Source organism: Notolabrus celidotus, chromosome 2, assembly GCF_009762535.1.
Source record: "Notolabrus celidotus isolate fNotCel1 chromosome 2, fNotCel1.pri, whole genome shotgun sequence".
NCBI classification, from domain to species: domain Eukaryota; kingdom Metazoa; phylum Chordata; class Actinopteri; order Labriformes; family Labridae; genus Notolabrus; species Notolabrus celidotus.
The window spans coordinates 12,895,233-12,913,081 of record NC_048273.1 but is presented as its reverse complement, the minus strand read 5'-3'; the positions used below and the strand labels follow the sequence as shown (position 1 = coordinate 12,913,081).

Genomic DNA, 17,849 nt, shown 5'->3' with positions numbered 1-17,849 from the left:
CTGATATGTGAACTGCAGTGGGCTCTAGTTGCTATAGGAACTAGTAAGTGTAAGTGTATGTAGGGCCCAGACATGGCCTACAGACTGGACCAGCTTGGTCCCAGGGGGGCAGACCAGACATGACCCCAGTCAGAGGATCTTTTCATTTAGGGAGGAGAGATGACAGAGAGGGAGCAGGGCTCGACTCCGCCTGTAGTTAAAGTGCTCCATAGTGGTAGAAAAAGAATATTCAGGCATAGAAAGTGTGAGACAAACAGCTGTGGGAATGAGCCTTTTTGTGCTGAATGTTTTTTTTTTTTTTTAATATAAAGGTCTCCAGGCTTTTAAGTGCTCCATTATTGTTCCTGAGGTTTGGTTGCTGCCTGGTGAGCTGACAGGGTCCAGACGTGATAATGAGGGAGTGTGAGCATTCAAAAGATGAAGCCAAGGTGAATAAATGGACACATGAAAGCTTGATGGCTCCACAGAGGACATCATTTTAACTGTCGTCAGATTGAATGTACATGAAGGGAGATTTTGTACTGAATTAAATGCACATGAAAAAAGAGGCAACAGAAGCATATATTTATCTACAAAGAAACCACACGGACTAAATGCATACAAAAGAAGAAAAAGTAGACCAAGGCAATTGTACAAATCAAACAGTTTTATTTAAAGGAATCACAACAAATATCAAATAAAAGTCCCTCTTTGTTCTGTTAGTGAAGCATTCAGCAAACATGTAAAAAGTCGACCAAAAACATCAGAATACTGACTATTTGGTTTTCATGTTCATATGAATCCACACAACTGCATAAGAAATCAAAAAAGTACCAATGCCACAGCAGCATTTCATCTCCAAGACCTCCACCCGCTGGCTCAGAGTTTGCCTTGATGTATTTGATAAATGCCTTCAGGGTTAACCGCTGAACCTGTGTCACGTCAAAGAGATTCATTATAGATAATTAATCACCCAGAGTTGAACTTGGTCTTCTCTGCTCTGCACTTTCTCACTCAAACCCATATCCAAATTTTGTGAACAAGATGCCCCCTTGTGGTCAATTTGTGGAAAATGATTCAACTTCTGGGTGTATTTCGCCATATGCAGAAGAAAAGAGAAGAAGTCCAGTGCACATAAATACAGTCCAACGTATATTTGCAGACATAAAACCAAAGATTCCTCAATAAAATATAAGCATTGTTTTGAAAAATATCTAATGAATATTTCAACTCTTTTATTACAGGTATATTTCTAAAGATCAGATAATGACGGCAGTTAAGCTCAATATAATATGCAGAGACCAAAAGAAGCTCTTCAGAAAATAAAACAAGTATTCTTAAAAATGACACAGATTTGACCCAATATTCACAAACACATCCTGTCTTTGGCTGTTGAAGTATTTGATTGTAATGCATAGGGACAATAGTGAAACACTTTGGTCTTTAGTTGAAATAGTCTGGAATAAGTTTTGGTATTGATCAAGCAAAATAAAAAGATAAAACTAGTAATTTTAGGAGGAATTATACGATTAAAGCTTAGCTTATCCAAACTGACAGTCTGACAAATGAACAGAGAGAAGCAACTTTCAGACTTTGTCCAACTCCCTGAGACACACTGCTTTCCAGAATTTCTAATGGAAATGTTCACATTTATTAAAGTGTGTTTCAAAACAAACACTTCCAAAAATATTTGACATGAATGATAGATTTGGCTTTGTTTTAATTGTTCTTCCTGGATATGCTGTTATGAAATCTTCTGCTAAATTGGATCCACACAGTGGTGTTCTCAGGCTGTTTGAGGTGTAGGGGCGGTGAAAAAATTTGGCAACAGCTGTATGAGGTACCGGCACACAAATGATAGTGATTGATGAACTGCGTTTTGAAGACCCTTTTGTAAACTCTTCACTTTTCTTTCTGTTATTCTGTAACTGTCGGGTAGTTACACAACAGGCCTTGCTCTGGTCTGTCAATTATTGGTGGATTTGTTCAATTTGATCCAGTCTGGTGAGTATTTATGAAACAATCTGTGGGGAAAATTCAATTATGTAAAAGGAATAAAAAAATTATTGATAATGAATTAAGAAAAAAGGATGCAACTTCCCACATACAGCTCACATTCTGGGAAGATTTCATCTGTCAGTTTTCAGTCATTTTAAAACACCAGTGATGTTCAATGTAACTCATCTCATAACCAGCTAACCAGATAAGAATGTGTTAATGTGACATACTGTTGTTACATTTTTTATTGTTTTTAATTGTTTGATTATTGTCTTTTTAGATTTTTTGTATTATGTGTTCTAAGATCTTCCTGCCCAGGGACTGCGGATGTGAATTCGCTCCTTTAACTGACTCTGGCTCAGCAGTTATGTTGAGCATGGTCCTGTCAAATAAACTAATGCACTTATCTAAAACAAATAATAATGTTATTACTTATTATGTCATTACTCAAGACACATTTTTACAGGAAAGCTTTTATTGTGTGATTTTATTTAATTTTAGCTCTGATTTTAAGGGTCTGTTTTATATGTTTGTATGGTTTTTAAGCTTTTATTTCATTTTATTTTTTATCACTTCATTTTGCTTTGCACTTCTTCTTGTTTTTATTTCCCACTGTAAAGCATATAAATAAAGTATTATTATTATTATTATTATTAATAATAACCTCAGATTAAGTTTTCTAGAGTAATAACCAGAACTAAAGTCTTACATAAGAGCCAAATTCAGTTTAAGTTACCAAGCTGTGATTTTCAAACAAAAGGGCGCCCATCCTTCCCTCCTCCTGAGTACACCACTGAATTCTAATATATAGGAGATAGAGGGGCCAAGTTCAGAGGCCTCATTAAGTGTAAGAGTATATATTATATGGAGCTATAATGATGCGTCAGACAAATCAAACAATAGACTTTTAGTTTTCATACTAAATTCCCTTTTTGTGCTCCTTGGTAAAGCGCTCCAAATTGCAAAATGTTAGCTTCTTTGTACAACTCTGTCAACAGATCTCTTAATAAACTACTTTAAATTCACAGATAGGCACAAGGATGAAAGCTGCATTTTCGCACAGCAAAAAAAGAACATGGATTTTTTCAGCTATAAATTATGTTTGAATTTAAATAGAAGGATGCTATTTCAACATACAAATAGGTATGTAAGTGTTGTGTTTATGTAGACTTGAAAAATTGTGAAGTATCTTTTGAAATGGACCAATCCAGGCCCAGACCAGACCCCTGATGTTGGGTTAAACGCTGAGGTGGTTTTGCAGATTTTCGAAGATACTCAGCTGGTCCCGATGTGCCGCTGCAGCTAACTTCAACAAAGTCACAGAAGAAAATAAACACCTGTCAAACAGTATTTCTGACTCATAAAAGCTTCACACAGAGAAAACAAAGCTAACTAAACAAAAAAAAGCAAATGTCTGTTTGCATGTGTCTCCTCATGGGATCAACCAAGAGATGTGGAGAAAATTCTCCATCCCTCAAGAGAGACCAGCTCTGGTGGAGGAGACAAAGAGAGGCATCCTCTCTGGCAGGATGGGAACAAATGCCCATCTCACTATCTTCTTTTATCTATCTGTGTGTGTGTGTGTGTGTGTGTGTGTGTGTGTGTGTGTGTGTGTGTGTGTGTGTGTGTGTGTGTGTGTGTGTGTCTGTGTGTGTCTGTGTGTGTGTGTATGTGTGTAAGAGAGGATTTGATTGAAGATAGCTGATTAAATGGAAGATGGTGTTGGACTGCAGGAACCAGCTATCTCTGCCACCCATCACTTATCTCTAGCTGCCTGAGCGGCTGCCCTCCTTCCTCTTCATCTTGCGGGTAGCCAGCTTTGGGGAACTCCTTCGTCTCATTGGCCGGACAGCCCTCTGGAGGAGTGTGGCGAGCAGAATCGGGGTTGCTCATTGGAGAGTGCTGCCCGAGGTGGTGCATGGGAGGGGAGGTGGGAGAGGACATGTGCTCTGGTGAGCTACGCTCTGATTTGATGCTGAGGTTGAGGGAAGGCAGGTGTGGAGAGGATGAGGAGCAGGACTGAGAAGGGAAGGAGCACCCCCCAGTGGTCATTCTAGAAAACAACAAGAGGGACGACAAAAGAAATGTATGACTCAAAATATCGTCTGGAGTTTATTCAAAAAGCTTTTGAAATTCAATAATTATTAAAGGATAAATAGTTAAAATGACGATTCTTATGTTCAACATATAAAAACCACAAAGATGAATTAAACCAATAGAGAAACCAGATGAAATCAAGAGACAAAAACATACAAGTGTGATTCCATATTTGTATAGAAAATGCTGAAAGCTTTTAATGACACTTCACATTATTTTACAGTTACATACTTACTAATTTTACATTTCTTCCAACATGATGTTTTTAAATCTTCTTACATAAATTCTCTTTAGTTTATATATTTTTCTAAGAAATATTTCTAATAGTTTTTAAAATGTTTTTCTTCACCCATCTGTACACAAGTCTTAGAAATTCTTTAATTAATTTTAACAAACTGAAAATTGTTTAGCAAAAATGTAAATTATTTAAAGTTGCACTGAACAGTAATTAAGGCATTTAGCAGAACATACATGGTATACATTGAATATAGTATTCACAGGTATGTTTTAACTAGTGTTATAATTACCTGAATATAAAAAAATGTTTCTTACAAAAAGCCTTTTATGTCTACAGTGTTTTTTTCAAATGTAGCACAGAACAGATAAGCTCGTAAGATAACAGTTTTGGGATTTAGTGGGTGGCAGCTATCATGTTGAGAAGTTTTTCTAAATATGATGTTTCTTTGGGTGGTGTTTGTGCCAGATGAAAATCTCAATGATGAAAGCGTTGCACAGCAAAAGTTTATTAAAAAAGATAAAACTCTTGCTGGAGCTGAGGACACTGCAGAATTTCTCTGTGCTTTTTCCAAACATAATTCAAACAGAGATATATATTGGTACACATTCATGTTCTTACCCTGGGTTTATATGAGGCTCCTGAGGTGCCTGTGCTGGGTGCCAGGGGTTCACTGCTCCTCTTTGTAGACTAACAGAGTGATAAAAACCAGGCTGGCTGTATTCTAGGAAGAAAGAACAGAGACAAACCAAACAGTCAAAAATAAAAGACAGTTCTGTATAAACCATTGTCCATAAATCATAGTTTAGATTAGAGTTACTTTAAGTAGATTGCTGAAAGTTAGATAAGTAGATAGACACAATTTTCATGTATATATAATAAACATAAAAGACTAGTCAGCAACCAGTTAGCCTGTTATCCTTGTAGTGTTGTGTATCTGCATCATGTTAGGCAACTACACTGTCAAAATACTATTTATAGGTCTGGTCTCTTTGATGCTGAGCTTTTTCTGGATTCTTCTTGTACTTCAAATAATTGTGACTGATACTGAGGATGTTGATGCTATCAAATGTTGAACAACAGTAACTTTTATTACGTAATAATACTCAGAAGCTTTCTACAAGCTAACCTCAAGCAGTATAGTCCTATGTATCAGACTCATACTGCTACAAAACAAGCATTTTTTTATTAAACATATTCTTTTTTATTTATAGTTTTTCTCTGTTTGTTCTCATTTATCCTACAATAGATCACACACCAGACATACCAGAAGATCCAGGAGAAGGGAGTCCATAGCCCCCCAAACTGTGACTCAACAGCCCTGCCTTGCCCATGGCCATCATGGAGCTGCTGCCGTGCAGACCCTGGTACAAGACCCCCCTCTGACAAACAGAGCAGGACTTGAGTTGTACATTGACATTTGCATAACATGCAACAAAAATCATAACTGTAGTTTTGACAACTGGCATTACAGTTTAATTCTGGGAACTCAAATACAGTACGTGTTTAAGCAGCAGACAAATCACACTGAATAGTAACAGCCACTTACAGCACAGCTGTGGTTAGCACGTGTGGCCCCCATGCCCTGACTAGCAGCATCTCCCCGCAAGTTTTCAGCACCCAGGTTCAGAGGAGGAGGGCTTTTCATGTCCAGAGCTCGGTTCAGGCTGCCGTGGGAGAAGACTGAGTAGCCGATACCTATGTAGTGAAAGCAAGGAGCAGGAAGTGAGAAGAGATGTGGGCTTATTTCAATCACAGAAGAATAATTCACTGATACATTCTGCACCTCTCTGTTTCTGTTTACAAGTGTAACAACATGCACTTCTCCTTTTATTTGGCCTTTGAATTTGCTCCTCTTCTCTCTAGGCCCAATGACAGCTGAGATTATCTTAATTTCTCTTGTGTATTCCCAGCTCTATAAGATCAATGTGAACTAATCTGAAACATAAAATAAGTAGAAACATTTTTGCAACTTTTAAGTGATCAGTATCCAATACAGTTATTGTACTTTCAAATACTCGAAGGCTTTCAAAGTGGTGACATGTCTGGCAGGTGTGACACATTCTGCACAGAAACTACACACGTGGTTACAGGCACTGTTTCACTGGTGGAAGGCCAGTTTCACAAAACAGACCCACTGCATGTGTGGATCAGTGTGCACACACATGCACGTACACACACTTCCTGTGAATTCACAGCCAGCTGCACTGAGGGATGACAGCAAGCATTTAGCAAGAGCTTCGGAGAGCATTCGGTGGATTTGCATGAAAAATGTTTTAACTCTATGTTGAAGGGGAAAAAAAGTATATTGCTCTATATTTTCAAGCACATGGTAACAATTGCTAATAATCTTTAACGCTAATAAGATAGCTTAAATTTAATGTCAGCAATAATTATCTCACTTTCTCCCATCTTTTGTCTGTGTACATTTTATTTTTGTGTTTATTTGTTTGGAATGACATTCTACAATTTGCATAGAGAAACTGAAAAAAAGTTGTGGTACAGTAAGAACAAAAAAAAACCTATTCAGTGATAGAAATTTCTCTGCTTTGTTTTTTTTTTTAAAGTGCTTTCCCTGGTCACAAAAAGAGCATTGAGTATATTTTAATATACATATGTGTTTGTTTTCTGAAAATGTAAACTGTCTTTGTAATCCAATTTTTTTCAATTTTAATCCAATACTTAGTTGCCATTTCAACTGCGATGACTGGAATTTGTTGCAGTGATCTACACACGCGAACACTCGTTCAAGAGATAAAAGAGGATTAAACAAAGATATATCAGTAAAATCTTATCTATTAAAAAGAAGAAAGTAATAAAAGAACAATATTAAAGAGATATAACAAAAAACACACCAGCGTTTTTTAGGTAAGTACATTGGCACGTGATAGAAACACTGTATTACGGCCTCATGATTAAAACCTTTAAATGGCCTAAAGTGCAATTTCCAAAGTATTATGTAGACGGACAGCTCTGATCTGAAATCTGGTTGTCCTTGGTTGTTCTTTTCACTTTATGATTAAAATGATTATCATAATGTTTCAGACTGTAGGACCAGCCAGGTCAGCTCACCTGAGTGAGGAGACATGAATGCATGTGGTGCAGCTGGGCTGACTGAACCAGGTCTGGCGTTGAGAGATTTGAAACCTGGAGGTCTGTGGGTCACCATGCTTGATCCGGAGGAGTTGGGGTAGCTGTTCTCACAACCTGCAGACACCAGGAACTGGGCCTCTGGGGGAAGGAGCGATGGAGCCTGACGAGTAAAATATAAGTGTGAGAACAGCACAGTAAAAGTGAAAGTCCAAAAACAGTCATAAAACTTTTGAGTGATGTATAACCAATGTAAATGATTTGAATTAGAGGAATCTTCAGTATCTTCTGGTCTCGTCAGCATGTCTGTGTGTGTGGTGATGATGCAAGAGAAGTGTGCAGAAGTGTGTGTGTACTAACATAGAAGCGCTGGCGAGCCACAGAGAGATCCATGCCCTCACTGAGAGGATATTTGTCTGCAGCCACCTGCATGCTCTCCTCACTTTCAAGCTCAGTGCCGTCGAGGCCGAGGCCGAGGCCCTTCCTACGCAGAGTCTGATACAGAACAGAAAGTGCATGAGGAGAATGAACCACGGAGAAAGCATGAAGATAAATAGATGCAAGAATTACAACTGAAGAGCTTTCATCCAAATTTTTTTATATAAAAATCTGACACCTGGATTCCTCTTTCATGCATCTTTCTCTGAAACTACAAACTATATATTTTTGACAGTAATTTCCACTGAACAGCAGTCTGAACATTACCTCCAGTATGTCCGTGTTGGTGCGACTCTCGTGCGGCTCGCTGTACTCAGTGTACTTGAGCAACACTTTGTCCATGTCTGTGCTGGCATACTGGAACAGACGGTTGGTGCTGTTGAAGATGATGAGGGCGATCTCACAGTCACACAGCACGCTCAGCTCATACGCCTTCTTCATCAGACCAAACTTGCGTTTTGTAAAAGTCACCTGCAAACAGAAAATATACACAACTCAAGTTATATGAAGAGTATAAAGTTAAATATTGTCACTGTCTGGCAGAAACCTTGCATCTCCATATTTTTTATCTTAATTTTTCTGCATGAATTAATGCAATTTTCTCCTTGTATGCTTGTCAGTAGGCTTTCTAAAATGTAACATGAAAAGTATTTTTAAAAAGCTTGTGGTTTTTTTTGTAAATTGTGAAATAAAAATTCACTATAATTAGCCGTATATTCTGATATGCTCATCTGAAAATGAGTTGATGGAGTTTAAAAAAGATTGCCTCTACCTTAAATTAGTTTGACTGTTGGCTGTTAAAGTATCATAGGTCAAAAATCCCAAATTTGTCCTGGCAGGTTTTACATACTATACAGCATATAAAAGTATATCCCCAGACCTAATTTAAAAAATTAAAAAAAAAACGTATCAGTAAAAAACATTCAACCCAAAAAATCATATATGAGAAACAAACTGTTTAAAAGCATCCCGAGCACAGAGTAATACATTCTTCTTGTTTACTGAATTTCTCACAAGTATTCTATTATTTCTCCAAATTTCAACACTCCTTTAAAACAACATAATGTCAGCATTGATTGTTTACATTAAGTGAGAGCTTATATAATATCTATACAATAAAAGTATTTTTAAATGTAGGATCTTCGTCTTTACATTGCAAATTCAGCTTTCTCTAAACTGACAAACTTCTTCCTCTGTCAAATGTAACAACATATTTCTTCATTTCAAATTGCTCTTTTTTTATTCTTAAAAAAACAGCGCAAGTGCGCTCTCTTGGCACTGAACAATAATTAGCTATCACATTAAGATCTTTCAGATTTTGTTAAATGTGCACCAGTTGGTTGTTTTCTCACTTTCCTGCCGTGATGGAGAAATTGTATGTCATACTTGAGTCTCACCTTCACCACGCGGCCAAACTCCAAACACTATAAATAAAAGATCAAAAGCATAGCATGTGTGCCCCGTCCACGGCAAAATGTGACATAACTGTTATCACATGATCTGGTTTGTCATTATGTGATATTTCCTCCTCTGTCCTGCAGTACCAGTGCACACAAATGAGCAACATCTCTGCTTCACAGTGCTTCACAGTACTCAACATATTAATATCCAAATAAGAAGAACCACCACATTTTGACTTGTGTGAATGTAGAGCTGTGTATGAGAATGATGTGTGCAGTCTGCTTTTCTTCGCTTGTCCTGCACTCTACTGAAAACAGAGTCTACAAAATATCAGCAGCAATGAAGTCGTCAACAAAAGTCCACCAAGCCGTGAGTGATGTGTTCAAATCTAAGACTAAGAGGTTCACAGCCGAGGAACTGTACTGTTTGGCATTTCATTCACAAACTACTGCCGACATGGTTAACAAAATGTGTATAAGTCATTTTATATTAAGTCAATAATTCAGTCATTTTAAAAACCTGAGATAATATATCACTTTACAAAGATAGTTGAAGACAAAGTGATTTGCGTCTGTAAAAGTGTAGAACTTATTTCAGATTTAAACACATGTGGACTCACCTGTCTATTCCTCTGGTCCAGTATACGAGAAATTTGTATTTTCTTTCTTCCCATTTTTTCAGCCGTCTTGCAGTCTATAAAAAAGAAAAGAAAAAGTGGACATCAGAGCAGCTGCACAACATCAATTATTTTGGCTATTTGCAGTCAAACATCTGCAGTGAATGCCAGAGCCAATGTTACAACACTTCTCTCAGCCTTTCAAGAAAATAAAGGTTGAGTAGCCACTGAGCAAATGATAAATTGTTGTATAAATCTGCATTATTTTATTATGACACCAGTTGAAACATTCTGTGGTTCATCTGGTGATTCTGGTGGGAAAATGTAAACCGTTTAGTGTAAGTGACTCAAGTTCCTTCCCCCTTTGGTAAGGGCAGGGTGTTTATTTTTACCACCATGAGGCGATGTGGTCTAAAGTTAGAGAGGCCCTTGCCGGGCCAGCAGTCCACACAGTCTGACACCCCCACAGTCTGGGTTACCCCGGGGCCAGCAGCACAGTGCTCCTCTACACCGCACAGCCCCGAGAGACAGGGTTAAAAATACTGCTGATCGCTCCTTTTAAAGGTTCAGCAGGCAAGAGCTTTAACCAAACAGAAGAAGGAAAACGGTGTGTTTTAGAAAAATGGCTTAAGCTAAAAGCCACCCACTCCTCTCTCATGCACAGCCAGGGCAGAAAAAAAACACAGAATTTTGAGGGGCAGAGGGAAATGGTATGGATGGATTGCGGTTAGCTTGAGAACATCCATTTTTGAAACTCACACCCGCTGTTTTCCTCCTCTCTTGGTTTAGAAAACCTCTGCTACTGTCCCTGCCCTGCAGGACTGTATAGAGCTGCACATTATAGAGATATGTGACATTCTTTGCATCAAGACTTGGACATGCAGTGACACTAAATACACAAATGCCTATGAAATAGTTCTGTGTATACATTTTTCCATTTTACACTCCACCATCAGTCCTCTGACCTGACCATGCAGTGATTCTCCAAAGCCCAGAGGACTTTTCACTGGTTTTCCCCTTAATACTAGACATGTATTTGACTTTTTTCTATATTTAGAGCCCTAGCCCTCTGATGGTGCCTGAGCGGATATGGCGCCTGTGTTCCCACGACCCCTGAAGTGCCCGCTGTCCCTCAACGTAAGCTTGGCACACAGGCATCTGGGGCATTTCTGGAGGAATCCACCTCTTTGCCCTCTTTATTACCTTATAAAGTCCTGCGATGGTATATGTGATGAATCTAGTCTAAAGATAAGACACACCTTAACCCTGACAGCTGCAGATGAAAGTGTCCTTTGTATTGCGTCTTGTGTAAAAAAGGTTGATATACAGATAAATCTCTTGCGCACAAGTAGATCATCTCTGGACCAACAGTGAGACAATTTCTCCTTGTATCAATACTGACGCTCAGAGGATAGGGAAGTGGGACATGTGCTCTGACACAGGGCAGAAAGATCTTAATCTCAGCGTTTTAGAGACAGTTCCTCTCACTTTAGATGATACCAGAAGACAACTTTTACCAGCAGAGACAGCCTGGCTGACACGCATGACTCAATGAGTAAATATAGCTACACCTTCAGAGAGGAGTTAGGTATAGAACCGTACATCATTGGGTAAGGTTGTCAAAGCCAGGACAGGCAGGAAAGGTCTGGCTGAATGCCACACATCAGCTAATTTTCCTGTATGAAAATAGAGTGTTGTTTGAGGTGTGTGAATGCACCAGAACTACTGTATTTGCAAATTTGAACGCTGTATTTGAACCCTGTTGCTCTACCCCCCTGTAATGGATATTTTATTCTAGATGTATTCAAGTTTGATACGTTGGATTCATTAGATTATTCTATTACCATTTTTATTTTCTAATGCTACCATTTATTTATCTCCCTGGTACTTTATTATTTTGCTCTGATAACCTGCTACCCTTACACCACACTACATTTCCATCCATCCATCCATCCATCCATCCATCCATCAGCCTGTACCTTCCTATCTAATGTCGACTCCTGATTCCCGTCATCACCGAAAACTCAAATGAGACAGCAGCTCTAACTGAACTCTTTACATCATCAAGTAGTCCCCAAAGTTTGATCCCAATATCTGAAGGTATACAATATCTCGCTGTGTGCCTTTCAATAGTGAAGTGACAACACATTCAAATCACACACTTGCCCAAGGGTCTCTGGATTCTTCAGGGAAAGACAATGGAAAAACCTGAGCACAGACACTGAGCACTGGCACACTCAGCCTTGCTCAGTGACATACCCGGGGAGCCTTTTGCTCACAATCATCAGGGACCTCACTGTGACAACAGTTCACATGTACGTTATAGTAAATTAGAGCTTGTGGATTAACAGACAGGGGGATGTGAAAAGGCTTGATCATTTGGTGATGTATCAGCATGGATGGTTTTTCAGTGTGGCTGTGAACTCTATGCATGAATGAGAAAGGCAAAATAAGAAGGGCATTTCTCGAGTATTGGGTGTTTCGCTTCGATGGTTTTCCTTCCATGAGTCATTTAGAGCATAATGGTCTATAAATGTGTCAAAACATGGTAAACACGTGCTTATGTATGACCTGAAGTTGCTGATGGATAAGCAGTTTCTGATAAGCAGATCTCGAGGACGGCAACATCACACTTATACCTTCATACAGGAATCAAACCATCAGTTTCCAGCTGCTGAAAATGTGAAAATACCGCAACACTTGTGAATTTATTTAAACTTCTTACAACTCTTTTTCTTCAGTTGTTGATTAAGCAACAAAAGGAGCAAGACAGATGTGGCACTTAGCATTGAATATTTCATTGCACTGATAAACCAACGTGGTGTGCAACCTTGTTCTCACTTTTTCAGTCAGGTAAGTGAAGTACTGTGTTTGGAGGCTAGTAAAGTAAAAACAGTCCTGAGAGTGTCTCAAAATATAGAAACAGAAGCCAAATTTCACATGAGGAAATATGACTCCTCTCAAATACAGATTAAAAAGCGTGATGGCAGAAAATTGTAGCTCAGAACAAGTCATAACTGTCACAGCATCACCCTTTCAAAATAAATCGTGTGTTTAAATGGAGAGGATAAACTGTTTGTTATTAGGTTTCAGTGTTCCAGTATTTTCCTTGTTTATTATTGACGCATCACTTCTTCGGATAAAATAGATGTGTGTAACTCCATGTTACAGATTAGTCATCTTCAGGGTCAGATGGTTCATGCACCCACCAAGCCCTTCGGAGCAATGGTGAGGAAATATTTGTCTAATTTTAACAGGAGATAATTGAATTGCCTTGATATTTTTGATAGAGTAAGAATAGCTATAGTACACTCAGGCATGAGCTGGACATTTGATCTTTCTATGAGTAGAGGAAAAAGTTTTTCAGGACTTTTCAGGAGTTATTTGGGATCCAGGGGCGTGAGGATGAGACTGATCCTGATGACAGCTGGTTACTCTTTTGAATTGAACAAGTGATGATGTTTACTTTGCTGCAAAATCTCTATTTCCAAATTATCTGACAAACAAAATGTTATCAATGTCAATTTTAAATGGAACTGAGCAGTCAAATGATTGTGAACGGAACAAGTTGCAGGGATGAGATGGATGAACTTGGGAAGAAGCCTTTCAGTCTTTGCTGAGGAGTCATGGGATGTGATGAGTCTTTATCCAAATGACAAGCATTCATTTTGCACAGCAAGCCAAAAATAAAAACTGTATAAATACACAGCTCAAAACATGTTTACTGATAATTAGACCTAACAAATTGCTGACGTCATTCAAAACAGACGTTTAAGAATAGCCTGTCTGTCTCCGAGTTGCCAAGCATCCCTGTTTAATTTAGCCTCATCTATAGGCTGCTTTCAATGACACAGCAACAGGTAGGCTCGTTCACCCACAGCAAAGTCAATGCCACACAGGTAAAGAGATTCATCTTATATTGCGTATTAAACATAATAAAAATGTCTCACGTGATTCAGATAAAAAAACGAAAAAAAATCTGATCTCACCTGTTTTCCGTCTGTCTCTCTGTTTATCTTTGGAGTTTCACCCAATTGCCCGACACCGATGAGAAGTCGCGAATAAAAAACACGCAGAAGTGTCGCCTGGTGTTCTGGTCTCGTGTAGATGTAGAGATATTCACCTGGTGTTGTAGTAGCGGATGGTTCAGGAGCGCTGCTCTCCAACAGCTGGCTGCTGCTGCCCGCCTCTCTGTGTCAGCTCACACCGCCTCCTCGGCAGTGCCATTGGACACACTCCTCCGCCTCCCATCCGCCTCAAACGCACCACAGTCACTGGAAGGCAGCCAGCGAAATCATAGAAGTTACACTGTGGATTTAATATGAATCTGTACCAAAGATCTGAATTACACACACCGTCATTCGGCAATATGTTGTCCTTTAGAGCTTTTTTGGTGTTTTAAGTAGTTTTGATTTAACGTGGAATCACATGGGAAGAAAGAGGGAGTGAGTCACAGTGAGTGGGTACTATAACTGTCTTGTGATTTATGATTTGCATAACTTTTGTTTTTTGTTTAAAAGACAAAACACTGACGTCCCCTTCATTCTACAAAAGTAGATGTAAAGTCAACAAAACACTGATCACATGTATAGTTCTCATTTGTGATAAAATTATGATAAAAGTGTTGACAGAAATATAGATAAGATTAGATTAGATTACATTAGATTAGATTAGATTAGATTACATTACATTAGATTAGATTAGATTAGATTAGATAGATTCAATGTATTGTCAGTGGGCATGTCACAGGTACAAGCAATGAAATATAGATTGCATCTAACCAGAAGTGCTTTAGCAGTAAATTAAATAAATAATACAGAATATGCAGAGTTATGAATGATGAATAAATATAATATAATATGTATCTAAATTAGTGACTATTGACTATTGCTACATGTATGTACAGGCTATGAACAGGCTATGACTATGGTTATGGTATACATTAGACTATACAGTACAGTAGTGCATCTAGAACCCTTATTTGTTCAAACTGAGACCATCAACTCTATCTTTGGCTTTTAAGCGTTCTTCCACCAGGTTTTGGATACCACCAATTATTAGACTAACATAGATGTGCAAGTCACCATTTGATGTTTCCCACAAAAATTGAAGACTGATAGAGGATTGCATGGAAATAAAAATAAAAAAAACCCACCTGTGGCATAAACTCTTCCTTGGGATGATTAGCACTTGTTCTGAAGGATGTTCAAATATATTTTTAATATCTGTCTTCTGATTGAGCAGTTATGTCTGAGATAAACATTGGTTCATGTACAAAATGAGAATAGTGTTTAGTGTCTGAAAATCAATACACAGTTGTCAGGGTGTGTAAACACTAGAATGAATGAACCTGTGTAGTCATAGTATAAAAGGCTGGAGGGAATTTATTGTATTTTCTAGGAAATAAATTCTTAGAACCTTTTTGCAGCTTCATGCAAAGCCATGTGATTTTGTAAACCGTTGTCAGAGGTTGTATCTGTTGTGAGTTATTCATAGTGATTCACCCTTAAATTGCTTTACTTGAATATTGTGTAATTTTAAAGAGATTCAGAAAAAAAGCTACTATAGAGTCAAGGACATATGAATCAATGAACTTGCATAACCCCTAGGATTCACCTCACAACAGTAGTAACAGCATATTGGTCCCATTACATAAAGACACATTGTTTGAATCTTAAATTATGGAGGGGCATTGCGTATGTTGCGTGTGTGTGAAACCAGAGGAAAACAGGGAATTTCATTTTCCAGCCCTTTTAAAAATTAGTCATTTTAAATTGATTGACCTTATCTACTTTTCTGTCATCTCTACACCTTTGCCTAAATCCAAATCAAATTTTTGAAAAATCATATATTGATATTTCTTCAGTCTTACAATCAGTTTTGTCATCATGGCTAAATACTGCTGGTGTTTTCATTAGATCACTGAAAATATATTCCATTCTAATCAGGCTTTGAAACTGAACCCTAGCTAAGACTGTGCATACAGGCTCACGGGCTGGGCAAGACTGCCGGACTACCTAACAACAGGCTAAAATTGACTGCAACACCACCGCAAGCAAAAACCCACATTTACCAGAAAAAACAACTCTTTGATTTTCCCAGCAAGTATCTGAGACTAGTCCTTCAGATGGACAGTGCCCATAAGATATAAAAACTCACAAATGATCTTTTACAACTATTGTTTACAATGTTTGTGTATTCTCAAATTAGTTGAATGTGTACTAGGTGTGAATTATGTACATGTATTGTCTCAGCCTTGGTCTTGTTTATAAAAATTGACAGGGTAAAAGAAAAGTTTGAATAAAGCTGAAATGAATGCTCAGAAATTCAAAGCTTATACCCTAACAAAAAACAGTCCCGCTGTCAGCCTGATAGATATATTTAGAGGTAATAACTGAATCACTGCATGAGTTGCATTATGGACTATTCTGGGATGTGACACATTGTACTCCTAAAAATAATGTAGTGAGGATTTATTAGCACTGATTATCTGTGGAAGTGTGGACAACAACTCTGTTTCTCTCTCACACACCGATACAAACATATCAACACACTGCCGTACACACACGTACGCACAAACAAGCACACTTTGAAAACCCCAGGAGAGGTAATCTGATGTAATACTTAGCAACATCCCTGCAGACTGCTCCTGTTTTCACCCCCAGGATTCACCTGTGAGGGCCTGCGAGGGCACAGAATAGTGCAAACCCCTTTTGTATGCACAACAAGCTAATCACCTACAGCTAGGGGGAATTGTAACGTATAACCAAGTGTGGTGTATTCTTTATCCTTGCGCTGTAAACAATGTGACAGCTTCGTCAAGCCTGACACTGAAGGTTGATTTGCAGCAGTCACAACCATTGAATGTTTCTAATAAGTGCACTCAAGGTATAGAGCCGAGATGTAAAAATAACAGAGTGATAAAGGTGCCTTTGAGAACTTCTCGTATCAAGTCCATTTTTTTTTTCATTCTCCTGAAACTTCTCACTTCTGCTTTCGACAAGATCAGCCTCGACCCTTTTACAGCATGTGGTGAGGCTGTCGAATTCAGAAATAGCCTCCCTGGTCAGTGTAAATGTGTGAGAGCAATTGTTCACATTGTGTACCTTTATAGCTACAGTCTTATCTACACCTCAACAGAATAAAGGCAACACCTTCAACCCCCCCCCTCAAAAAAAACCCAACCTTAACCCTAATCTCTAACAGAACATTAAGTCCACTGTATCAAAAGTCACATATAGTCTACTTCATGTATGTCAAGGTGTTTTCCATCCAGCAGTGGCAGATTTAACGTGCATATTAAGTTATCTTAATATTATTTCGATGTAATCATGAAGGCATTGAACGAGACTCTTATTTTATTCCATGGATACAAAAAGGAAAAGTATTGGGGAGGGTATTTTTACATTTGATGTGATACAAATGGATGGGGATAAAGAATTCCACCCTGGTAAACTGTGCATGTTTCTATGGCAACAAGTGAATAGTTAATTAGATTCAGAAAGTTGGAGGAGCTGGACTAAGAATAAAAGGGGTATTCTTATAATGGGGTTAGCCAAGGTAGTCGCTGCAGCTCTGAATTCCTTCAAACTTAGCTGTTAAGTACACTGACCATGCTCTCATTTTACACAGAATGACTTTAAATCTTTTTGGCCTTTTAATTTTGCTTTATTTGCCAAAAGAGCATGTGAGTTTTTTCTTTATGCAATGTTACAGTTTAGACATTAAAATAGCCTGTTGAGAAGAGCTGTTGTAATCCTTTAATCACTTTATTATTTAGGATACAAGGCAACACACATCAGAGAAAGAACTCATCTATTGGCTCATTCTTATAAGGTGTTATTTAGTAGCCCAGTAAAGGATCTACTTTTGTTTTGGTATGCTTTTAACTGATACTTGTTTATATTATTTCTCAAATTAAAAGTAGTCTATTAAAGTGATATTTTATTAGCTGAGTAGAATAGCAGCTGTTTAAATATCCTTTGTTCACAGTGT

The 17,849-nt window shown here is 38.1% G+C and overlaps 1 protein-coding gene across 1 annotated transcript; it reads right to left on the bottom strand.

Annotated features, from left to right (window-relative positions):
• Positions 1-631: 631 nt before the first annotated feature.
• Positions 632-14,215, bottom strand: mef2b (myocyte enhancer factor 2b). The gene is made up of 9 exons (XM_034702010.1): positions 13,844-14,215; positions 9,858-9,931; positions 8,105-8,308; positions 7,760-7,894; positions 7,382-7,562; positions 5,859-6,007; positions 5,577-5,691; positions 4,931-5,033; positions 632-4,030 (listed from the first exon to the last, which is right to left on the bottom strand). Exons 2-9 carry the CDS (start codon positions 9,909-9,911, stop codon positions 3,718-3,720), a joined length of 1,254 nt encoding a protein of 417 aa, XP_034557901.1. The 5' UTR covers positions 9,912-9,931; positions 13,844-14,215; the 3' UTR covers positions 632-3,717.
• Positions 14,216-17,849: the final 3,634 nt, after the last annotated feature.